Source organism: Trachemys scripta, chromosome 6, assembly GCF_013100865.1.
Source record: "Trachemys scripta elegans isolate TJP31775 chromosome 6, CAS_Tse_1.0, whole genome shotgun sequence".
Lineage (NCBI taxonomy): Eukaryota > Metazoa > Chordata > Testudines > Emydidae > Trachemys > Trachemys scripta.
In genome coordinates, this window is record NC_048303.1 from 65,376,153 (window position 1) to 65,402,603 (window position 26,451).

The following is a 26,451-nucleotide window of genomic DNA, read 5'->3' on the forward strand; positions in this document are numbered from 1 at the left end:
ATTGACTGCCAAAAGTTGGCAGAGGACCTAGGGTGTTAGTGTTTGTTTATTGATCAAGATTGGGACTCCAATGTAGTAGTATGCTGAGAAATATGACTCAGCCCCAATCAGTTTACAGTCTAATAACGCAGAAGTATTAAAAGCATAACATTAGTATGTAATATAATTATATCGCCTTCCACCTGATAATAAATAGAAATCTAAATCTGTAATGTGTCCCTACTTTAGATGACTATCATCAGCATTGATTTTTATACCATTATCGTAATCCCAGTCAAGCGAATATTGCTTATTTGATAGATGGGTAAAGGACCATGGGAGAGCCAACTGCGTTGTGGTTTGCTCCTTCAATTAGGATGTTTTGAATGATGATTTTAAAAAAGAGAGGTGTCTCAAAACAAGTGAAGACATGGTCCCTGTCCAGAAAAGTTTACACATTAAATTCTGCATGTCTGGCAAGTGTAAAGTGTAATAAAGGGGAAAATTTGAAAGAAGGGTGACAATTACGATTTTTATTCCTCCCTCCCCCCCAAAAATCTTGAATTTTTTGATATTTATATTTGTTTCTTTTCCCTTGCTTTTAATAGACAAAATGGCAGAACTGAATATTTAGGAGAGCTTGAATGAGGTGAGGGAGGTGGTTAGGCAAATAGATTTGGGGAGGATGTTCTAAGCAGAATGTGCAGCATTTTAAGAGGTATGTGGAAGTAGACCCATTGAAATGAATGTTCCTGTTCATTTGCTTGGCAGTAGTCTCGTGTTGCTTTAAGCACATGTATATGTGTTTGCAAGCTAAGGACCTTGAGGCTGTACATTTTAATTCAAATAATTTAACACTCCTTTCAGACATTTTTTCTTTTTGGGTTTCAGTGTAGAACTCCTCCAATTCCACTTCCCATATGCATGGTGATCTGATGTTTTGATTTACTAGAGTCAGTTCTGAGTGGATAAGAGTGTCTTTCTCTTGTCAGGTTATATTGAAAACCAGGCCCCAACCAGGTTGCTGGTTGGTTGGCTTCCCTTCACTCATTGTCTCCACCCTCTGCAGTGTGTCCCTCTTCCTACAGTACAGCAGTTCATGTCACAGCAACCTTTATTCTTAGCTGCAGGACCACACCCCTCTTCCTGTCCTCTCTACTGAATTATTCATATATTTAAAGTGGAAATGAGTGGGAAGCTCCAAACTCTGGTGCAAAATCATCTGGTGAGTTCTTGTGTTTGGAAGTTTTCAGGTATATTGAAAGCATAGGACGTAAATAGATGGTACATAAAGATAGATGAGCTTTACAGTCAGCAATTTGCTCTACCTGTTGCTTCCTATGACTAAGCTCACATTGCATCCAGATTCTGCAGATGTCAAAATTTCTAGTTGACTTACATTATACCCAACTACCAAACACAATCCTAGTATTTAATATCTAATCAAAGGATTGTAAATGTTGACAGTTTAAGAAAATCATGATAGTAATTTGTGCTTAATTTACTTTTTATCAGTATCTTATAGTAATTTCCTGATGCTGTTTTACTTAGAACCTCTTCAAGAGAAAACCCTGAGATGCCCACTAAAATTTTAAATTCTTATTTTAAAAGAGAATCTGACCTGTTGAAAAATGTACCTCTGTCTTATTTGAGCTAAATAAATGATTTCTCAATGCAAATTAATAACAATGGGAATTCTTTTGGGTAAGCACCACTGAAAAATTGAATGATAAAAACATATAGAAGAATGGATTTTGTCTGTTACAAAATTTAGGAAAATTCAATTACAATTAATTATTCATTGAGGTATTGTCTTTAAGATAATTTAATCATTAGAGACGTGATCCTACATTAATTAAAGTCAATGGCAAAACTCCTGGTGACTTAAATGATGCAGAGTCAGGGTCCAGATCTCCAAAATGGCACTGTATTTTAAACTGGCATATTAAAAGCACTCCTGGATTAGGCCCAGACAGTTAACTTAGTTTAGACAATGAAATATGGCTTTATTTTATAGATGTATTCTGTTCATGTACTTTTAGATTTGGGATCTAGTACAGATATCCTTTGCCACATGATGCCTTTCTACAGCTATGACGTTCCTCATACTTGTGGTCCAGATCCTAAAATCTGTTGCCAGTTTGATTTTAAGCGTCTTCCTGGAGGAAGAGTGAGTTGTCCCTGGAGAGTTCCTCCTGAGGCCATTCATACTGGGAATGTTCAGCACAGGTACAGTACTGAAAGTATTGTGGAATTCAGTAATTTGAAAGTTTTTGTACTTGTTGAAGGCGATGCTTATTAACATCACAACTTGCTTGATTTAGTGTTTAAAAAAGACAATTGTCATAGGAGAAATAATTTTTATTACATATTCACTGTATGTGTGTCAATTCCCAAAACAGTTGCTAGTACAATTTATGAAAGTGGTAATTGTAAGAGAAATTAAAATTAATACACTGAGCTAGTGTGTTAATTCTGCAGTTCCTGATAAACAAGTCTACAACTTTTGGGTCAGTTACATTCTATGAGTACCAGGAAGAGGTATAAACAATTTGCTTGTCACACTGTTTGGTCATATCTGTTTTTCAACTTCTATACTGTCAGGCACCAGAATGACATCAGGATCTCTCTGGGTTTGTCTACACTCGAACAAAAGACCAGTGATACTGAGTCTCAGAGCCTGGGTCAATTGACTCAGGCTTGTGGGGCTAAAACAACAGGGTTGCTGTTCAGGCTCAGAAACTGAGAGAGAGGAGGGTCTCGCAGTTCAGGCTGGAGCCCAAGTCCATATGTCTACACTGCTACTTTTAGCCATGTGAGCCTGAGTCAAATGACCTGGATTCTGAGATTCAGCGCCATGGGTTTTTCTTTGCAGTGTAGATATACCCTCTGAGGGAGAGCAGTGGGAGCATACAGTGTATCTTTGCATATAACTCCCACATCTAATCCAATTAATTTAAAACAAAACTAAATATTCCCATAAGAGAAAAAATGTTTAAATAGTTATGCTGATAGTACATATCAATAATGTAAGCTGAAAAAAATTGACTGTTTATAAAATCAAAAGATTAGAAAAAACAGAATTCAGAGTTTAGGCAAATATAACAGAAATCAACACTTGAATGTATGGAAGTGCACATTTGGTACTGTGCTGCCAGGGAGCCAGAAGGGATGGAGCCAGGGGGCCTCAGATGTGGGGTGAGGTATGGTTCCATTACACAGATATTTCTCATGGCCAACAGATCTGAGATTTGGTGGGTTTTGCCCTGATTGTTCTTCAGTATATGGGTATTCCATCCTCCCTATGCTATAGAGACCCATTAACAAGCTGTGCAACTGATTGAGAAAGAAATTGGAGAGGGAGGATAGGAAAGAAGAGGGGCCAAGGGAAAATCCCTCGCTTATTAACCTATTTTTTTTCCCTATCACACAAGTAGCTTTGGACAAATGATCACAAATATGGACAAACTGTTGTCTGGCCTCAGAGTGCACATGTAAAATTTGAACCACAAAGGAGCTTCTTTTGGAATTCCTTTTCTTCTATACTGCCAGTTGCTGTAGTTTGTAAGTGATAGGATACCTATTTCTCTGAGGAGAGGACCTTGCGTACCCTAGATTCAGAGTATTGTCTGACCTCACAAGAGGTGTTGGTTCAGGCAAGGCTGTTCAACATTTTCAATCTGGCTAATGACAAACTATAAAATGGGCCGCAGGCAAGAAAATGTTGATGATACTAGGTGGGTTATGTTAGTCTCCGCAGACCACGTAACTCAATGACTGCAGTTTATTCATTCATGATTTAAAACTACCTATTATTGAGAACACTAACAGAAAACTTATTCTAAGTAAAAGCAGTTTATATAGCTTAAAAAAAGAACCAACTTATTAAAATTTTTACAGATTTTGGATATATTGGAAAAATATTTGTAACTCATAGAAACTTTCACATATAACATTTAACCCCCCACTCCCCAAATTTTAAGTGTTATGGTTTGGAAACCATTCTAAATGTGTACATGCTGCAACCTCTTTGAGAACATGCATTAAAAATAGGTAAGTAGTTGTTGTTTTTAAAAATCTTTAGATTTATAGTTTCTCTAAAATCTTTGGCTACTGTTGGCATGTAATTAACGTAACTGCAGTATTGACAGTATTTCTTATATTAAATGTACCTAGGTAACTTTAATTAGAAAAAAAGCAGTACTGAAAAGATTTTAATGGCAATCATCGTTATTTAAAGAAGACTTACAAATGTTATGAACACTTTCACTAGCTCAGGTGCTAAACTTATTTATCCACTATTTAATATGTTGCTATTAGAGAGGAAAAAAAAAATTTTTTTTTTTTTTTTTTAAATCACAAGTAAGAAGACAAGTAGAATTTTCAAGGCTAGGTGTAGGGTGTTTGACATTTGTTGTCTTGTCAAGTGATTACTTTTCTATATTCTAAATTTTATAATTTTCTTCTTCCAAGGGCTTGGATGATTTTAGATCAGTACAGAAAGAAGTCAAAGCTTTTCCGTACTAAAGTTCTGTTGGCTCCATTAGGGGATGATTTCCGCTACAGTGAGAGCTCAGAATGGGATCAGCAGTACCAGAATTATCAAAAGCTTTTTGATTTTATGAACTCTCATCCTGAGTTACATGTTAAGGTAAACTGCATGTTTATTTTTTTCAAATAGTTGTAGTCCTGCACTAACACCAATGAGCCCTAATTTAAACTTTTTGTGTACTCCTATTTCATTTGTTAGCACCTTCTGATATACTGAGATTTTGTATGAATTTGTTGTGCATCATGGAGAAAGCTAGTTAAATGCTACTATAGCTTAACTGAAACTCTTGGTGAATAAAGAAGGTAGTACTGATCAAGTTTTATAGTTAGGCTTGGCAGGATATGATTTTAATCAATAGCTGTCAGTAAATAGAGATTATTTTTTCCAACAGTCAGCATGCCTGCATGGATGATTGTCACTGGCCTTAGCAGCCCTCTGCAGCTCTCCTGTCAGGGCAGAGAGTAAGTAGGTCCATGATAGTGGTTCTACAGAGAGCTAATTGCACTGCTTCAGGGTCGGTGACACTCAATCCTTGCAGGCTCAAGCTTCAGGGGAAGGCTGCAATCCTGGTGAGGCAGCGCAGAGACCCCTGGTCATGACTTGCAGGAGGAAGAGGGTGAGCTTCCTGCCATGGGGAGACCACAATATTGCTGAGTGGCTCTTGTGGCAGTGCAGGGAGACTTCCGCAACTCTGCTGTCACGGCTCTGCTCACTCACTCACCACAGCCACGCATGTGGGTACTGTCCCTGGGCAGGAACTGTTCAACTGTGGGTTGGCCTCCCATACAAGCTCGGGGCTCATCCTCTCTTACAGTCCTGGCCAGCAGCTTTGCTTCGCGAACCAGGATGATCACTGCCTCCCCTGCACCTTGTGCCGTGGTATCTTGGACCCCAACAGACCCGCTGTCAGCACTACCCCAACCCCACTCATCCCACAACTGTAAAAATAAAATTAAAAATAGAAGAAAAGTCCTTAAAATAAAAATGTATAGTTCAGCTGATAGATGAGTTTGAATGTACTTGAGGTTAATGACAAGCCAGACTTAACTTTATTTTTTTCCTTCCAAGGCTTGAAATTATTCTATATATAGCATCTGGTAAGAAATATAAACAATGGCCACAGTGGTTTACTTTAAACAATAGCCTTTAGGTTTAAGGGAGTTTCTTACTTCTCTTGTTGCTTTGAGTAGCTTCCAGTTCTTCTTTGAGTCGTGTCTCTGTGGGTGCTCCACTGTAGGTGTGCTTCCATCTCTGCGTTGCTGATTGGAGAGCTTTTGTAGCAGTGTCCATTAGGCCTGCACAGGTGCTATCCCTCCTTGTGTCCTGCCACGAGGCTAGCCAGCAATGGTGGGCTAACCCCCCCCAGTTCCTTCTCAACTGCCACAGCTAGAGACAAAGCCCTTAGTAGTCCATTTGTGATCGTTAGCTTGCTTTAGCATTTATGGGGGGGAGGGATAGCTCAGTGGTTTGAGCATTGGCCTGCTAAACCCAGGGTTGTGAGTTCAATCCTGGAGGGGGCCATTTAGGGATCTGGGGCAAAATTGGTACTTGGTCCTGCTAGTGAAGGCAGGGGACTGGACTCAATGACCTTTCAAGGTCCCTTCCAGGTCTATGAGATAGGTATATCTTGATATATATTTATTTATTAGTAGTTAGTCGTCTTAGTCTTAGATGTAGTTTTTTCTCTGTATTTTCTCTCAAAAAATAAACCCTTGACTTCTCCCCCCCCCCCCTTTTTTTAATTGGGGACCCCTTCTCCCAACAGGGTATGCCTGGCTTATTGGGCTTCAAGAAGTGCCTGTCTTGCAAAGGGGCCGTCCCTGTGCCAGACAAACATTCTTGCTGCATATGCTGCCTTGGGGAAGGCCATATTACACAGAAGTGTGGTCTCTTCCAACAACTCAGAGCCAGGTCTTGAAAGGACAGAGAGTTAAGACAGAAGATCATCTTCATGAAGGCAGCCCTCCAACCTTCTCTGGATCCATCCCAGGCATCACCCAAACGTGCAAGTTTTCTCCACAGCCCTCAAAATCCGAGGACTGTGGGTTGAAGAAACCAGCTGCAGATCCCTCTCATAAGTTATCAAAAAAGAGAGCGTTGAGTCCCCCAGAGTGAGCCCCGAGCTAGCCGTAAAAGATCTCCTGCATGCTTGGTATCATTGGCACTGAGACAATCCAAGCCTGGTACCCATGGCTTATGAAGATCTAGAGTGGCAGATGTGACAATGTAGTTCTGGCGGAACCCAACTGAGAGTGCCAACTCAGGACAAATTGCTCAAACAGGGCAGTTACAGCCCAAGGTTGGGGTTTTTTCCACCTCTATGGCAAACCAAACCAGCCAGACTAAGAGGACTTCGGTCTCACCCCACTGGCTAACCGCAAGTTTCACAAGCAATCTCCTTAGACACTCCAGTTTCCCAGTATTACCACAAGTGCCACTCGTTATGGGGACAAATGGTTATGAAAACCAATACCCAAGTAAAAGAAAAAGGTTCTCCTGATCCCAAAGGACCAATCCCCAGACCCAGGTCAATACAAATCAGATCTTACCCACAAATCACGCTGTTGCCAATCCTTTAGAATCTAAAATCTAAAGCTTTATTCATAAAAGGAAAAAGATAGAGATGAGAGTTAGAATTGGTTAAATGGACTCAATTACATACAGTAATGGCAAAGTTCTTGGTTCAGGCTTGCAGCAGGGATAGAATAAACTGCAGGTTCAAATCAAGTCTCTGGAATACATCCCCCACTGGGATGGGTCCTCGGTCCTTTGTTCAAAGCTTCAGCTTGTAGCAAAGTTCCTCCAGAGGTATGAAGCAGGATTGAAGACCCAATAGAGATGAGGCATCAGCCTTATATAATCTTTTCCAGGTGTAAGAACACCTCTTTGTTCTTACTGTGGAAAATTACAGCAAAATGGAGCCTGCAGTCACATGGGCCAGTCCCTGCATACTTTGCTGAGTCTGAAGGCATATTTGCCTTCTTTTAATGTGTCCTTTGTATAGCTGATGGTCCTTAATGGGCCATCAAGCAGGCTAGGCAGAGCTAATCCCAGCTTGTCTGGGATGTCACCCAGAAGCATAGCATAAGTTTGCCATACAGACAGTATAGAGCCAATATTCATAACTTCAACTACCAAAACTGATACACACACAGACAGCATAATCATAACCAGTAAACCATAACCTTGTCTTAGACACCCCATTTGACCCCCTTTATACACTATTTGGTGCCACTACAGGACCTTGGTTGCAACAATGAGCTATATGGTCCCAGTTTATATCAATAACGTCACAGCAGGTATTGTCGATGGACAATGGACCTGATGGGCACATGCACAAAGCCAACAGTATCCAGTGGAAAAAGATTGGAGCAGAGAGTGCTCCAGTAAGAAGACACTTCCAGTACATGCTGTACTTTTGGCACTGCCATCAGTGCCCCATCCAGCATCCCTGACTTTCTCCATACCACCAATGGCACCGCCAGAATTCTGTCACTCGAGAACTCAGGCTGATATACCAGAGTCTCCTCTTCTTGGCATTGGGACTTCAGTACCAAGTCTTCTCCAAGTGTGGGAGTTTTCTCCGGTACCCTGCCATGCACCTCCACTTTCTAGTAGCAAATCAGAGAGCGAGCCAGAGGAAGTCCTCTCCTACCATTCCTCCAAAGATCCCTATGATGCCTGTTATCAAGGGGCTCCTCGGGCATACCCTCAGCCTGCCCCACCACTGACATGATACGGTCAGCCATGGGTACCACCACGGGGCTCTATCCCACCGCTCTGGTGGCCCCACTGGGATCCCTGGGTGGCATAAGCTTCTTGGGCTTTCAGCCTCATCCATGAGCCCCTGAGACATTCTCCCTTGACTATGGTATCCAGAACCTCCAGAGGAGATTATAGAGGAACAGGAGGGTGGTATGGAGGAAGAGGTTACTCCAAGAACCAACATATCTTCCTCCAGATGAGGCAGTCATTCTTAGCTGATTATTTCTGGCTCTTCCAGGTCTTGGCAAAAGGGTTGCAGATACCCCTGGAGGATGTCAAGGACACTCACCACAAACTCCTTGAACCTCCTATACTCCTCCCCCTCCTCCAGAATAGTCTTTCCCCATCAATGAGGGGTCTCCTTGACCCCACAAAAACTATGTCAAATCCCAGCATTGGCGATGCCTACTTGTAAATGGGTCTATAAAAAATATTACATCCTGCCTAGGAATATCTTCTTTCTGACCCTCCCCCCGACTCCATCGTTGTGGACATGGTAAAATCCCGCGGCCGCCAGCACCGAATGAGATCCGTCCCCCTATGCTAAGGATTGGAAATGCTTGGACCGCTTCGGGAGAAAGGCCTACTCCTCTGCCACTTTGCAGTTTTGAATAACAAATGATCAAGTCTTAATGACAAATTATGACAATTTTCTGCAGCACTTGGGAACACATAACATCAGACTGATGGTTCATGGAGATTTTTTTTTAACTTTATCCTCTTCTCTTCCCCCCCCCCCCCCCCACCTCAGCATCCTTCCTCATCCCCCTTCAGGAACTCTTCTCACGAGAGTTTACATGATAAGAGATTGCCTACTCCACTTAGGAGCCATGAATCCAGTACCTCAGCATCTATGAGGCAAAGTGTTTTTTACTGTCACTATTTCCTAATGCTCTAGGAGAAGGGAGGTTGGAGACCCATGCTAGATCTCTGAGCACTCAAAACGTTAATCACAGCTCAAAAATTCAAGAAGGTCACTCTAGCAATGTTTATTCCAGCATTGGAATAGGAAACTGGGCTATCGACTCTGAGGGTATTCTCCAAGGTTCTGTCAATAGCGGCCACTCACATACCATCCCAGGGTTCATGGTCTACCCGTACTTGGATGATTTCCTCCTCAGAGCCCGCTACTTCAATGAGGCTCACTGGGTTATCAAAACCACAATAGATTTGTTCACAGAACTGGGCTTATAGATCAGCAGCCAGAAATCTACTCTCACCCTAGTACAGTGCCTGGAATTCATAGGGGTCGACTTTGACTTGTTACAGGCCAAAGCGCTCCTACCCTAGCACAAGTTCCTCTCCTTGACCATACTTAAACAGTACAAAAGAGCCCCCAAATATCAGCCAGCCACTGCCTCCAACTCTTGGGGCATATGGCAGCTGGTGCAGCTGGGATACCTCATGCCAGGCTTCACATGCGGTGTCTCCAGATGTGGTTCAGCTTGATGTACTGACCAGAGAGAGACCAGACAAATCTCTGTTGCTGCCCACCAAGGTCAAAAGCTCCCCGGACTGGTGGAAAAACCCAGCAAATGTTTGCAAAGGGATCCCCTTTTTGCAAACTTCCCCATTGTTACTTCTCACTGCCGATGCATCCCTCAGAGGATGGAGTGCACATCTAAACGACCTTACAACACAAGGCAAAAGGTCATCCGTGGAGACATCTCTCCACATTGACCTCCTCTTGCTCAAGGCTGTCAGGAGTGCCTTCACCTATTTCTCTTGCTGATCAAGGGAACACACGAGAGTCCTAACAGACAACATAGCTTATATGTATTACATAAAACAATGAGGAAGAGCCAGGTCACTGTCCCTCTGTGCAGAAGCACTAAAGTTATGGAACAGATGCATCTCCCATAATATGACACGGTCAACAGCCTACTTTCCTGGCATACAAAATTCGATGCAGACAGTCTGTCATAAGTTCCCACATGACCATGAATGGGAGATAAACCCAGTGGTGCTTCATGACCTATTCAGGCAGTGGGGTATACATACCACAAACCTGTTCATCACTTCCCTGAGCAGGAAATGTCCACACTACTTCTCCAAAGCAGGGATAATACAGCACTCTCTGGGTGATTCTCTCCTCCTTCTGTGGGCCAACGACCTTCTCTATGCTTTTTCCTCATTTCCCCTACTGTCAAAAGTCCTATTGAAAATAAAAAGAGAAGGAGCACATGTCATACCGATTGCTCCCACCTGGCCAAGACAGACTTGGTACCTGTGACAAGGTTGGGACTCACCACCACAGTGCCTTCTGCTGGTGACTCCGGGAATTAGCTCAGTCCAGTGGAGCGCCCCATCCTGGTGGTGTCCTGTCTGTCATCTCGACCTTGGTTGGCATGTGGGCCCGCATTGTTCCCAACTTGAGGCGTCCTCTTTGAGCCACTGCCCTCCGGCAGTGCCCCTTAGTCCATCCTTGCCCCCTTCCGGGAGGGGCGGGGGTCAATCAGCTGTGTCTCTGCGCCCCAGCCAATGTGGGCAACTGCACCTTCAAAGTCACACCCCTCTTGGCAGGGGGTTGGTACAGCCCAAGACGGTCACTCCCATCGGCCAGGTGTAAGGGAAGGGGGGGACCCAGGCCCGCCCACTATTCTGGGTCCCAACCCAGGGACCCTCTAGTGGCAGCCGTCCTGCCCTCCTTCTCTTCCTCCGTCTGTCCACGTCCCTGGGCCGCTTCCCCTTCGGCACCTTGCACTGGCTAGGCCCTTCCCCTCAAGGCCTGCAGCCTGATGGACACCGGGCTGGAGTTCCCTTCTGCTCCTCCGGGCCTGCCCAGCACTGTGTTGTCCCTGGTGCTGGTCTCTCCGCTCTGGAGACAGACCTTCCCCTCTCAAAGGCTGGGGGCAGACTGTCTGCTTCCTCCCTGAGCAGTCTTTTTATAGGGCTGAGCCTGGCTCTGATTGGCTGCCTCCAATCTGGGCTCTGATTGGCTCCCAATAAGCCCTTCTCTGATTGGCTGTCCGTCTAGGAGAATAGGGCAAATAGCAGTTGTGATGGCATATCCCCCCTACACAGTATTCTTTTGGGACAAGTTCACACTCAGACCACACCCGAAGTTCAAACCCTAGCTGACTTCCCCTTTTCATGTAAACCAACTGATCCACCTTTTTAGTTTTTAACCCTAAGCTTCACCGTGATTACAGGGAGGCTATGCTACATGTGTTAGGCCTTAGGAGAGCTCTGGCCTTTATCTGGATAGGACGAAGGCTCTTAGGAAGTCTCCCAAGCTTTTCCTTTCTATTTCAAAAAGATCCAAGGGCTCAGCAGTATCAGCCCAGAGGCTCTCCAAATGGGTCTTGAGCAGCATTAAGCAATGTTATCAGGTTTGCAACATAACATCTCCAACTGGTATTCATGCACACTCCACAAGGTCATCTCCATATCCATCATCTTCCTCAAGAATGTCCTTATCTCAGAAATCTGTTGAACGATGACTTGGGTGTCAGTCTATACCTTCGCAGAATATTATGCGATCAATGGGGACTCTGCCTCTGATTCAATCTTTTGCTCCAGAGAATTGTCATCTGTAACTGACCCAACTCTGAATCTCCAGCCCTTCAGTGGGGATACTGCTTGGGAGTCACCTACAGTGGAGCACCCATTGGGACACTACTCAAAGAAGCTACTGACCTTATGCAGTAATGATGATTCTTCAAGATGTGTGTCCCTCTGGGTGCTCCACAACCCACCCACCTCTGTTGGCGGGGCGCAAGGAAGGACAGCGCATGTGCGGGACTAACAGACGCTGCTACCAAAGTTCTTTGATCAGCAGTGCAGGGACCCAAGCATACCTATAGTGGAGCACCCATAGGGGGACATATATCAAAGAACATCGTTACTGCACAAGGTGAGTAAATTCTTGCTTCCTGACTTCTTGGAATGTGCGCTTTTTGTGTCTCACTCATTCCCATGCAGTTCAGCAACAATTTCCTTGTTTGAGAGATGCTAAACTACCTTCTATATGAAAGACTTTGCTATATAGTAATTTTCAGCTATTCTTTGTCTGTTAAAGTAAGTTCTTTATGGTTCTCAAATAAAAGCTGTGTATGGCACTTTGAAAGTGAGTATAGGTGTTTAATGATTTGAAAATATTTGGTGGTCCCGCTTTCCTTTAAGTGTTGATTTTTTTTTAAACTGAGTTTTTATATCTTTGATACTAATAGTTGAGCAGGCTAAAACTTAAACATGTAATAGATTTGTGAACAAGTGATATGCCTGCAGAAAGATAAATTGTACTAGCATAATTCTCAGGCAAATACACATACTAAAATAAACATTAATTAGTAATCCTTACCATCTCTTTCTTAGTGGGCAACATAGCAAAATCACACTGAGCTATGAGATCTGTAAATCTTGTGGTGCGGTAGAAGCACTATCAATGCACATGAAAGTGTCCGAGGTGGCTGATCCCCCTATAGTTGGACTGTTCATTTGCTTACATGCAATGTGCTTGTTCTTGTGTCCATTGGTGTCAAGAGTAAAACTCCTGTTGCTTTTAGTGGTGCAGGATCAGGCATATACTGGGTTCAGTGCAGGGCCGGCTCCAGGGTTTTTGCCGCCCCAAGCGGCGAGGGGGGGAAAAACAAAAGATGCGATCGGTGGCAGCTCCACCGTGCCGCTTTCTTCTTCGGCTGCAGGTCCTTCCCTCCGAGAGAGACAGGGACCCTCCGCCGAATTGCCGCCGAAGAGCCCGACGGGCCGCCCCTTTCCCTTGGCTGCCCCAACCACCTGCTTGCTCAACTGGTGCCTAGAACCAGCCCTGGTTCTGGGAGTTGACAATGAATATTGATTTAGCCTAATTTTATAACTGTATTGTCATTCCTAAACCTAAAAAAAAATAAATGTAAATCATAAATGAAAGGAAGGATACTGGATGTGTAATTCTCACAATGAAAGATTTTTAGGTGTTCGTTAGTTGAGTTGAATAACAAAGAAATTAAAAGTAAAAGGCCTGAATGACCAAAAACGTCCACATGGAACTACTGTACTTCTAAGAGATTTTCTTTTTCCAGTGTGAATTTACTGAAGTACATATCATAAAACAAGCAAGCTTAGAAAACAAAAGACGTTAGTGTAAGAAGACTAATTCAAAATCACTCATTTGCAAATACCTTTTTCAAAACGCCCAAACTGGACACCATTATTTTCATAATAGTACACCTTACTTGCCAGTTAACTTAAGGTTGTGAAAAAGTCTTGTTTCCATATTTTATTATAAACATTATGAAAGGATTGATTTATAAAGCTCCTTATTTGTGTAGTACTGCCTTTTTAATTATTGTGTTATTTCAAGTGTATAAATTCTCAGTTGATCATAAGAAGGTTGCTTGTCTTATGTCTCCATGCTGTTCCCTCTCCATTTATCATAATTTTTTGTGTGATTCAAACTCCAGTTTGCTCAACTATCTCTTTAAAACAACTACACTTAAAACTAAACATAAGGGTTTTAGACTTATTTTCAGTTTCCTGTTTCCAACACTAAGTTTGAATAAAAATGTAACTGTTTTGTGTAAGCATACTTTTGAAGAAAAATGCAGAAGGCCTTTGAAAGCAAATGTTAGTTGGTTTTATTCATGATCTATAAATAGCTTTGAAAGCATAACAGAAACTTTGTGCTGTGACACAGTATAGCTAATAAAACTGAAAATAATGAATCAAGGAAAAAATGGTGCTTTTGTTTCATTATATGAGAGGTAATCTCTTCAGACATCTACATAAACTGGATTACTGGATGCTGGATTACTGAACTCCAATAGGCAGCTTTTAGAGAGACAAGAGAAATGTAGGACAGTTTTCTTACAGCTGAAGCCTAGATTTGCTCAAGTCCCTGATATGTGCCTATAAGAGAAATGAAAAACTTATTTTGTTCATCTGACTCTTGATTAAACTGTTGCTGCTTTACAGAGAATGTTTTTATACTTGGAAACACAAAAGGTAGTTTTCATTTTGTGAGTTGGAAATAGTTACTGATGGGATATATTTGTTAACCCTGAATCAAAGGTGTCAAGGGAAATGTTTAAGCTTCTTTATTTAAAACAATATTTCTGTGATGACCTTACTTGCAGAAGGCATACTGAAGTACCTATTTAAAGCCACCATGTTCATACACTTCAACCCTAAATTTCTAAACTAAGAAAATGGAAATCTGTCAGTCACGTGAACAGTTCTTATAATTTTGTTTCAGGCCCAGTTTGGGACTTTATCAGATTATTTTGAGGCTCTGCGCAAAGCAGGTAATTTGGAGGAAAAGAACAGCAATTCAGTTTTTCCTGTTCTGAGTGGAGATTTCTTCACATATGCAGACAGAGATAATCATTATTGGAGTGGATACTTTACATCACGACCCTTCTACAAAAGACTAGATAGAGTTCTGGAATCCTATTTAAGGTAGGTATAGTCATCTGATACATGTATCGTGTAAATGTTTGTTTGTCTAATACTGCAGAGATATCAAATGTCCTTTTCAAATAAACTCTGAAGCTTATTTTCATTATACTGTAGCTAAGGTTCATATTTCACTAGGAAAAATATAACTGACATCAACATTTAGACTTTGTCATAATCTCTGTAGAAGAAGAAATATGGCTGTGGCATTTTAATGGAATCACAAATATATGGGATATTTGTCAATCTAAACAGTTTTTTGTAAAAAGTTCCACCTATAACTTAATTGTTTTAAGATACCATGGAAGTTACCAGTCACTTTGAATACCATGAAACTAGCAAATGTATTCTTGATCCTTGTCTCTGTAGATGGGACTTGAATAATTATGTTGATTGCTGTCAGATGATCTGTCATTTTCTGGAATGCTTGACTTTTTGGGCAGGGAGATGAAAGGAATGAATTTTGCCATGACATTCAAATCTGAAGTAGTCAAGGGTATTTGTGTGCCCAGTGAAGTTATGAGAGCTCTTTGGAATCTCCTTAAAATGAGGCAGGAAGTACTTGAGGACCTGTATCATTAGTCAGGTACTTCTCTTTGGCAGTTACTTGGCTGTTCCCAGTAGCTACAAGGGGCACTGAAAGCAGAACTAGTTGCAATTAGGGCTCTGTGATGGGGTGTTTACCCCACACTTTCCCTGAAAAAGTTAATGCAGATTGAGAAGATGGCTAATTAGTATGATAGACCAGTGCTGAGGGGAAATGAGGTGGCTAAGTAATCCCATGACTGAAGGAGGGGAGCCCAGCTGAGGAGCAAGGAGCTTGGCTGGATTTATGAAGCCAAGAAATTGGAAGCAGAGGGGGACTGCTGGGAAAGTCTGCAGTTGCTCCGTGGGAGAAGGGAGGAGTGTTGAGAGGCTGCAGAGACAGGTACCCTACAGTTACTCCCTGGTAGGAGGCAGTTGGGGGGCTGACAAACTCAGGGTTTGTGGGGGGAGTGCTAGATAGTAAGGAAAGAGCTCAGGGAAAGGCAGTCAAGTCTAGAAGGGAACAGACCTTGGCTGCTGACTTAGATGGTCCCTGAGTAGAAGGTGGGCTCAGGTTCCTCTGCCAGCCACTGAGAGAGTGGCACCATGGGCTGAAAACTGCCTGAGACTGCTAGTGTGGAGAGAGACTTTGAAAAGATTCCATACCATGGCAAGCGTGCAGCCAGCTCAGCTCAGCCACCGCTGTTGTGTCCTGGGTGCTGCTGGCAGCAGATGGTGCAGTAAGACTGCAAACTGTCATCATCGAACAACCGCTTCCGCTGCCACTCTGCTCTCCTGCTCGCCTGCAGACGCCATACCATGGCAAGCATGGAGCCTGCTCAGATCACCACGGCAGTTATGAGCACTGTAAACAACCATGCACATTATCCTGCAGTATATGCAGCACCAGAAATTTCAAAAGCAGGCGAGGAGGCGACGGCAGCGCGGTGACAAGAGTGATGAGGACATGGACACAGACTACTTTCAAAGCACGGGCCCTGGCAATTTGGACATCATGGTGGTAATAGGGCAAGTTCATGCCGTGGAACGCCGATTCTGGGCCTGGGAAACAAGCACAGACTGGTGGGACCGCATAGTGTTGCAGGTCTGGGATGATTCCCAGTGGTTGCGAAACTTTCGCATGCGTAAGGGCACTTTCATGGAACTTTGACTTGCTTTCCCCTGCCCTGACATGCAAGAATACCAAGATGAGAGCAGCCCTCTCAGTTGAGAAGCAAATGGCGATAGCCCTGTGGAAGCTCGCAACGCCAGACAGCTACTGGTCAGTCGGGAAGCAATTTGGAGTGAGCAAACCTACTGTGGGTGATGCCGTGATCCAAGTAGCCAAAGCGATCTTTGACTTGCTGCTATCAAGGGTAGTGACTCTGGGAAATGTGCAGGCCATAATGGCTGGCTTTGCTGCAATGGGATTCCCTAACTGTGGTGGGGCAATAGACGGAACGCATATCCCTATCTTGGAACCGGAGCACCAAGGTAGTGAGTACATAAACCGAAAGGGGTACTTTTCAATGGTGCTGCAAGCACTGGTGGATCACAAGGGACATTTCACCAACATCAACTTGGGATGGCTGGGAAGGGTTCATGATGCTTGCATCTCTAGGAACTCTGGTTGGTGTGAACGGCTGCAGCAAGGGACTTACTTTCCAGACCAGAAAATAACCATTGGGGATGTTGAAATGCCTATAGTTATCCTTGGGGACCCAGCCTACCCCTTAATGACATGGCTCATGAAGCCATACACAGGCAGCCTGGACAGTAGTCAGGAGCTGTTCAACTATAGGCTGAGCAAGTGCAGAATGGTGGTAGAATGTGCATTTGGACGTTTAAATGCGCGCTGGTGCAGTTTACTGATTTGGTTAGACCTCAGCGAAACCAATATTCCCATCATTATTACTGCTTGCTGTGTGCTCCACAATATTTGTAAAAGTAAGGGGGAGACGTTTATGGTGGGGTGGGAGGTTGAGGCAAATCGCCTGCCACTGATTACGCGCAGCCAGATGCCAGGGCAGTTAGAGCACAGCAGGGTGCGCTGCGCATCAGAAAAGCTTTGAAAACTGGTTTCATGACTGGCCAGGCTACGGTGTGAAAGTTCTATTTTTCTCCTTGATGAAAACCAGCCTTCTTGGTTCACTCTACTTCCCTGTAAGCCAACTGCCCTCCCCCCTTTGATCACCGCTTGCAGAGGCAATAAAATCATTGTTGTTTCAAATCCATGTATTCTTTATTAATTCGTCACACAAATGGGGGGATAACTGCCAAGGTAGCCTGGGGGGAGGTGGGGGAGGAGGGAAGGACAAGGCCACACTGCACTTCAAAACTTATTGAATGCCCGCTTTCTGTTGCTTGGGCAGTCCTCTGGGGTGAAGTGGTTGGGTGCCCAGAGGCCCACTGCATTCTTGGGCGTCTGGGTGAGCAGGCTATGGAACTTGGAGGAGGAGGATGGTTGGTTACACATGGGCTGCAGTGGCGATCTGTGCTCCTGCTGCCTTTCCTGCACTTCAACCACACGCCGGAGCATATCAGTTTGATCCTCCAGTAGCCTCAACATTGCTTCCTGCCTCCTCTCATCATGGTGACACCACCTCTCCTCTTGCTCCCGCCGCCTGTCCTCTCATGCGTCCCTCCTGTCCTTGCGTTCATTTTGTGCTTTCCTGCACTCTAACATTGTCTGCCTCCACGCATTCTGCTGGGCCCTTTCAGTTTGGGAGGACTGCATGAGCTTAGAGAACATTTCATCGCTAGTGCGTTTTTTTTGCCTTCTCATCTTCTCCATCCCAGAGGCTAGCGATGATAGGGGGAGCGTTGAGGAGGAAAAAAAGGGAGAGTAGTATTTAAAAAGACACATTTTAGAGAACAATGGGTAGACTCTTTCATGGTGAACCAAGCTGTTAACATTACATAGCCTCTTATATTGAGGCCCTGCCTGTTTGGTGTGAGAGATCACACATGCAAGGCCAGCGGGCAACAGAATTCGGCTTGCAGGCAGACATGGTAAGCCACAGTCTTTTGGCTTCTTTAACCTTCATAACATGTGGGAATGGTTTCAAACAGCAGCGCCCTCATTTCCCATACCAAGCACCTGTTGGCTTGGCCATTTAAAATGGGTTGGCCATTTAAAAGGAGAGGCTGCGGTTTTTGGGTTAATGTGCAGCACAAACCCAACTTAACCCCCCCCGCGCGCGCACACACCCACCCAATTCTCTGGGATGTTCGCTTCACCCCAGCTAACAGCGGGGATGATTTCTGTTCAGCCACAGGCAAACAGCGCAGCAGGAACGGCCACCTCTGAATGTCCCCTTAATAAAATTCCCCTATTTCAACCAGGTGACCATGAATGATATCACTCTCCTGAGGATAACACAGAGAGATAAAGAACGGATGTTGCTTGAATGCCAGCAAACACCGGGACCGTACGCTGCCATGCTTTGTTATGCAATGATTCCAGACTATGTGCTACTGGCCTGGCGTGGTAAAGTGTCCTACCGTGGAGGACGGAATAAGGCTGCCCTCCCCAGAAACCTTTTGCAAAGGCTTTGGGAGTACATCCAGGAGAATTTCACTGAGATGTCCCAGGAGGATTTCTGTTCCATCCCCATACACGTTTACAGACTTTTCTAGTAGCTGTACTGGCCGCGAATAAATCCCAAGTCCTCAGGGCAAATTAATGATTAAACACGTTTGCTTTTAAACCATGTATTATATTTACAAAGGTACACTCACCAGAGGTCCCTTCTCCGCCTTCAAGGTCCGTGAGCCCGCCTTGGGTGGGTTGGGAGGGTACTGGCTCCAGGGTGATAAACAGTTCCTGGCTGTCGGGGAAAACGGTTTCTCCGCTTGCTTGCTGTGCGCTATCTTCAACCTCCTCCTCCTCCCCAAAATCCGCATCCCTGTTGCGTGAGAATCCATTGATGGAGTCCACGCACAGGGGTGGGGTAGTTGTAGAGACACCCCTAGAATGGCATGCAGCTCATCATAGAAGTGGCATGTCTGGGGCTCTGACCTGGAGCAGCCGTTTCCTCCTCTGAATCTTCAGTAGGCTTGCCTGAGCTCCATAAGTTTCACGCAGCACTGCTTCAGGTCCCTGTTATAGCCTCTGTCCTTCATGCCCTTGGAGATTTTTTTCAAATATTTGAGCATTTCATCTTTTGGAACAGAGTTCTGATATCACGGATTCCTCTCCCCATACAGCAATCAGATCCAATACCTCTGGGTTGGTCCATGCTGGAGCTCTTTTGCAATTCTGGGACTGCATGGTCACCTGTGCTGATGAGCGCTGCATGGTCAAACAGGAAATGAAATTCAAAAGTTCCCGGGACTTTTCCTGTCTACTTGGCGAGTGCATCTGAGTTGAGAGTGCTGTCCAGAGCGGTCACAATGGAGCACTCTGGGATAGCTCCCGGAAGCCAATACCGTTGAATTGCGTCCACACTACCCCAAATTCTACTCCGCAAGGTCGATTTCAGCGTTAATCCCCTTGTCGGGGAGGAGTACAGAAATCTATTTTAAGAGCCCTTTAAGTCGACAAAAATGGCTTTGTCATGTGGATGGGTGTAGGGTTAAATCGATCTAATGCTGCTAAATTCAACCTAAACTCGTAGTGTAGACCAGGGCTTAAAGTCTTCCCAGTTAATATTGTTTCGTTGTTATGTTGCTGATCAATTAGAGAACATGCTCTTTTAAAGTTGCGCAATGTTCCCTTATAACATTGTTTGGCAACCATCTGCTTTGTCCACTGCTTGCAGAAAAAGTAGCCCGTTGGAGCTAGCTAGTGGGGGCATGGGACCAGGGTAGACCAGCAGCCCCCCTATTAGCTCCCCGCTCCCCTAAGTTCCCTGTGCAGGAACTGCCCAGCAGGCTATCAATTGCCGAGCAGTTCAACTGTCCCTCCCCCCACTGCCGTGTGCTGCTCCTGCCCTTTGCCTTGGAGCTGCTCCTGGGAGCCTCCTGCTTGCTGTGCAGGGGTGTGGAGGAGGAGGGGTGCTAATGTCAGGGTGTCCCCCTCCCCCCACTCCTGTACCTTATCTCCACAGAGTGTGAGTGTTTGGGGGGGGGGAGGACACAATAGGACTCAGGATGGAGGGAGCTTGCTGGCAGCAGCTGCTGTCTCAACTGGCTGATCTACTTAAAAGGGCAATGTACTTAGAGTGGGGTCAGTGTAATTAAAGGGGCAATGCACATCTCTCTCTCTCACATATGCGGTGTGTGTCTGTCTCTCTCTACCATGCTTTCTCCCCTCCCTCCATTCGTGCTGCCTTGTAGAGTGTGAGGCTACATTAACAACAGTGTGTTAACTCTTGAGGGCTCAGCCGAGTGCTAGTTCATCATTAGCAGTAAGGCATTCCCTGGGAAATATCCCACCATCTGACTTCACCACTTCAACCAAGCTTCACAATCATCATTGCTGTGTACAGTATTAAATTGTTTGTTTAAAACTTATACTGTGTGTGTGTGTGTGTGTGTGTTTATATATATATATATATATAAATAGAGAGAGAGAGAGTCTTTAGTTTGGCGAAAAACATTTCCCTGGAATCTAACCCCCCCATTTACATTAATTTTTATGGGGAAATTGGATTCACTTAACATCGCTTAGCTTAATGTAGCATTTTTCAGGAACATAACTACGTTAAGCGAGGAATTACTGAACCAGTCATAGCCTTCCCACCTAAATTCCTGTCAAGTGGAAAACAAAAACAAAGACCCAAACAAACACCAAAACAAAACCAGAACACCACACCGCACCCCCTACTCCAAATTCCGTTTATGAATTCTCATTCACACTCTCCTGTTTACAGTTCTGCTTGCTGCTCCTGTGCTGTTGGCTGACTGTTTGGCTGCCTTTATAGGCCCCCTAATCAGGACTCAGCTTCTCTCACAGGACACTGCCTCCTACCAGCCTCTACAAACTGAACAAAAACCACGTTTATCTTCTTGATGTTTTCATAAGAACAGATTGGGAAAGGCTTTCCTGCTCCTTAAAGTAATCCCTTATAAGTATAGGATATTCCTAAGAATTTGGTATTTAAAATATAGGGTGTTGGACCTTTAGTCCTCATGAGAGAAAAATACCTTTTCATTTAAATGACCATTCAGCTGTCAAATTCTAAAAACAAATAGTTACTAAATACATTTTGAATCATAGATACATTTTTGGGTAAACGAGAATTAGGAATACTCTTTAAAGAAATATAGAGGGAGTGGTAGCAACTCCTATGCTAATACACCTCTACCCCGATATAACATGAATTCGGATATAACGCGGTAAAGCAGCGCTCCGGGGGGGCAGGACTGCACACTCCAGTGGATCAAAGCAAGTTCGATATAACGTAGTTTCACCTATAACGCGGTAAGGTTTTTTGGCTCCTGAGGACAGTGTTATATCGGGGTAGAGATGTAGTTCCTACTGTAGAAACTTTTTCAACTGTTCTTTTAAGATACTTAATGAAACCTTCCCCTCACCCAATGCCTCCCTGGTTTGTAGCAGGATTCTGTAATTAGTTTGGGGGCGGGGGGAGGTGAGAAGGGGAGAATACGTAGGCCTGGGAGGTACCTTTTGCAGTTGCCATGAAAATCTTTTCAGGATTGGCCAAGTTATATGGAATTATAAACACCATTTGCAATCTGTGTTATGCTCAGTAGAGCTTGCTAGAGATTTGGTGCTAATATTGCTGAATGTTCCCCAGCTATCTTATTTGGATGCAACACAAAACAGAACTCTGGATGGGTCACAGATAGAATGGAGTCCTGCTGCTGCTACAGGCAGTGTTAATCCTAATTTTAAATTCTTTTGTGGTCTTGACTTTGTAACATTAACATTTTTTAACTTGAGTTCTTTACTTTATGATGTTAATGTTCTTTTAGCATAGTTTTATGCAAATTAAAAGTATAATTATCATTATATGCAAATATAATATATAAATCATGCAGAATATATTGAAGCCAGTCCTTATTTGTGAAAATATTAGTAGTCACCATTCCTTAGTAATGTAGTAGGAATTAGTGTAGAAAATATTTATTAAAAAGCAGAGGTTCACGAGATACAGAACTTTTTGTTCATTGCGCGGGTGATGCAATATCTATCTGAATTTAGAATTAAAAAACATGCCTTCAAAATTTGAAAGTAAGTTTGCATTAATAATTAGTCCTGAGCTTTAAAGTGAACATTTGAAGCTCAATTCTGGTGTACATACTACTAATCTTTCTGAGCTGCTGAGTTATGTTTGGACTTTTAAATCACTGTAAGGTTAAAAACTGATATCAGTCATCGCTATCAGCTAGGGGACAAAGGGAGAGCAGAGCCTTTTCAGCTTATGAAAAGTGGATCCTCTTGGCTTGAAAACCAAGAGTAGCTGGAACTGACTATAAGTGAGAAACCTGCTTAGACAAAGGTTCTAACTTGCTGAAATTGTTGGTCACTAGAAAGCATGTTTACTTGTAACTATATCTGTGCATTCTGTTTTCTTATCATGTAAATATCTGTTTTTGTTAATAAACTTATTTTTGTTGTATTACAAAATCAGCTCAGTGTTGTGTATTAAACTGAAGAGTGAAGTCCTTAGCTAAATTAACAAACTGGTGTGTGCTCTGTGTCTTTGGAGACAGTTAACTTGATAACTTCTGTGAATATTGACTGAAAAGGACTGGACACTGCAGGGGAGATGGTTTTGGGGAGACTACAGACTGGAAGGGCTGTTGGTGTCACCCAGCAAGGAGTAACCAGGCTGGTGAAACCCAGGGTGAGGATATTGCAGTGATTCTCAAACTTTTGTACTGGTGACCCCTTTCACATAGCAAGCCTCTGAGTGCGACCCCCCCCCCATAAATTAAAAACACGTTTTAATACACCTCTACCCCGATGTAACGCTGTCCTCGGGAGCCAAAAAATCGTACCGCGTTATAGGTGAAACCGCGTTATATCGAACTTGCTTTGATCCGCCGGAGTGCACAGCCCCGCCCCCCTGGAGCACTGCTTTACCGCGTTATATCCGAGGTGTATATTTAACAACATTATAAATGCTGGATGCAAAGTGGGTTCTGGGGTGGGGGCTGACAGCTCACAATCCCCCATGTAGTAATCTCGTGACCCCTTCAAGGGTCCCAACCCCCAGTTTGAGAACCCCTGGGATATTGTGTTGTAAGCAAGCTGATGCTGTTAGGGCTCTGCACTGCACAGAAGCACCCAGGAATACAGGGCAGGCAGTGACACAACCCCCTTACTGATCTGGGTGAAACCCCAAAGCGTTACAATGACATGCAGCTTTCTCTCTCATCTGACCCTGTATGTGCTGTTGAAAACCTTATTCAAGGTGTCTGAGATTGTGGCATGGATAAGTGCCAGCTGTCTGAAAATCAATCTAGGTTAGATTAAAGGAATGCTAGAATGTTGTTGGGAGGCAGCCAGAAGATCTTCAGCCAGGACTATATCTTTTTGTTTGCAGTCTGAAGGTTTTATTGGTTCCTCTGTAACACAATCACATAGTAGAAAAAAAGCCTTCCTAGAAACTGCTATATGGCAAAGAGATTAAAACTATTTCTTTTGGATGTGGAGCTGTTACTGCCATCCATATCTGTCATGTTAGATTACTGCAATGTGCTCTATATCAAGCTACATTTTAAATAAAACCCCCAAAACAGAATTCTTCATAGAATGTGGCAGTCTGCATATTATGTGATGTATCTCACTGAGAGTACATGCCACAAATGATCAGGGTTTGACACTGACTGCTTATTGTTTCGGGGCAGAGGTTTAAAGTGTTGGTTTTGACCAATAAAGCTGTATGTAAATGATTTGAGATCTGTCTCCTTGAGAGTCTATATTTCTCCCTCAACAATGGTTGTGGTGTTAGAGATGCTTAAGATGGAACCATCTGGGTATGAGAGGGGGCTGTCTGCAGTAAATTCACCAAGAGGCCTCCTCCTTATGTCTAGGTTGTTCTAGTTTAAGCACCTTCACTGAGTGCAAGAAGGCCCTTAATTTTGGAATTTGTAGTGTTCTACCACTTGGTCCAAAATAGTCTGAAACTGTTCACCTTCAGAATGTGCTGAAAGTTCTATCTCATTTACATAGGCTTTTGGGCATAAAGGACCACAACAAGGGCTAGTGTTTTGACGCAAAGGGGATGTTGGTTGAGTTGATTTTAACAGTTGGTTTAATTCTCTTATGGTTTTGGGATGAGTAGTAGCTGCTTTAGTCTTTCCTGTTTGGTTCAATTTTGAATTAGTACACCTTTGCCCTCAGAACCTGGAATAGATTTCTTTTGTGTGTGTTTAATTTATTTAGATTTGTAAACAGTTATAATAAACCCTGTATATTTCTGGTGTTGATGTGACAATTTGTATGGCAGGCCTTTTTTTTATTTTTGAAGGGAACATAGTGTTGGCAGCTGCAAAATAGATAAGGCTTATGAAAAACCTCTGAGATAACTACTTTGCAGTAGGGAAAGAATATTTTAGATGGGATTCAGGGCAGGGTAGATTTGATTTAAATCAAATTGATTTAAATCATTAGTCAGGAAGACTCAATTTAATCCTGGATTTCTACATAAAAGTGCATTCTTGTTGGTTATTATAACCTTAATACGTATTCACAACTCAGAGATAGATGTAGGTTTCATTTTTAGAAGGTACACACTATACATTTTTAAAGTGATTTATTTTGAAAAGTTTTCAGATTAGTTTTACAGCTATATCAAAAAATGAATGATTGGTTGGTTATTTCATTTACCAAAGGTAATTGAAGCAGATATTTAAGAAGTCGTTGGGAGGTGAACTGTCTCCAATTCAACAGGTTAATCATGAATATTTGGAGGATTTTCTTGCCATGCTGTATTAGGAGGAGAACATCACCAGACAGACATTTAAATTATTTTATTTAACTAAAATAACAACATTATGTATTCTGGATTTTTTTCTTCAACAGCACACATATATAATATTTTAACAAAACAAGAATATGCATTTTTGAATTTAGTTAAACATTCAAGTTTTTTAAAATGTTTGTTTTTTGTTAAAATTGTTTTTAACTAAAATAGTTAAATGAAATATTTAAAAATTAAATAAATCGACTATGTCAGCCAGGTCAACATGAGAAACTTAAAATATTGGCTTCTGCAGCTAACTCAGTCATCTTCACTTTCATTTTCCTGTTAGTTCATAATCTGGAAAAGAAAAATAAGCTTTCCTGCTTTTTTCAGGTCCCAAACAATTTCTTAGTTTGGAATGAATTAGTCCAAAGGGAGGGGGGGGGGAATGCTTTCTACACCGGCAGAAGAAGCTACTGCTGTTAAAAGTGAGATTATCACTTCAACAGTCTTTGAATCCAAGTGCTTAAGTGACTTCCACTGGTTCACTGGTGTGAGTTTCTTTAAAGCATCATCAGCAAACATACATTTCTTGAATGATTCACCTTTAGGTCTGATGTTTATTATAGTTAGCATTATGGAAGGATGATTGCTGGATGTCCATGTCATAGTCAACTCCTCTTCAGCAGTGAAGGTTTGACCCTGGTACCGAGTGTTGAGAATATTTGCAAGAAAATGAGCTGAAGATAGGGCTTGTCCCATTTGTGTTTTTAATGCTTGTAATTTAACTCTGTCATTGCATATTTCTCTTTTAAAGATCTCACTCAGTTCCTTCCAAATTTCAACAGCGTAAGCAATAAAACAGCTATTTCCCTGAATTTTGTTCAAGGCTACAGAAATCGGCTTCAGGGTATTCAGCATGTGTTCAACATTTCTCTTAAGCCCAATTAGAATTTATAATCCCTATTCCGTGATGAGATATCTTTGAGCTATAATGTATCTTAATTAAAACTATCTTTAGATAGGTTTTTTTTCTTCAAAAATCATTTTATCAAAAATATCTGATTTAAATAAAAAAAACCCTGATTTTTTTTATTTTTTTTTTAAAAAATCATTGATTTTTATCCACTCTGATTCAGGGGCTATCCAGTCTCTGAGTTTATAATAAAAGTGCTTGCTATTTAGTGTAGCCTGGTGCATTCCAAAGCACAATTTAATATATATAATTAATTAAATTTAGGGTTACCATACTTAACAAATAAAAAAAGAGGACCCTCCACAGGGTCCTGGCCCCGCCCATTTCCCACCCCCAGCCATGCCCCAACTCTGCCCCTTCCCCGCCCCAACCCCACCCTAACTCCGCACCCTCCTCCCTCCCACTCCCAGCCATGCGGAAAGGGCTGCCCGAGCGCTACC

The 26,451-nt window shown here is 43.0% G+C and overlaps 1 protein-coding gene across 1 annotated transcript in view; it reads left to right on the forward strand.

Annotated features, from left to right (window-relative positions):
• Positions 1-26,451, forward strand: part of MAN2A1 (mannosidase alpha class 2A member 1) — a 209,014-nt gene that overhangs the window by 68,910 nt on the left and 113,653 nt on the right. The window contains exons 7-9 of the mRNA XM_034773035.1: positions 2,022-2,208; positions 4,453-4,630; positions 14,490-14,692. Coding sequence (XP_034628926.1) covers positions 2,022-2,208; positions 4,453-4,630; positions 14,490-14,692 — 568 coding nt within the window. The remainder of the gene's footprint in view (positions 1-2,021; positions 2,209-4,452; positions 4,631-14,489; positions 14,693-26,451) is intronic.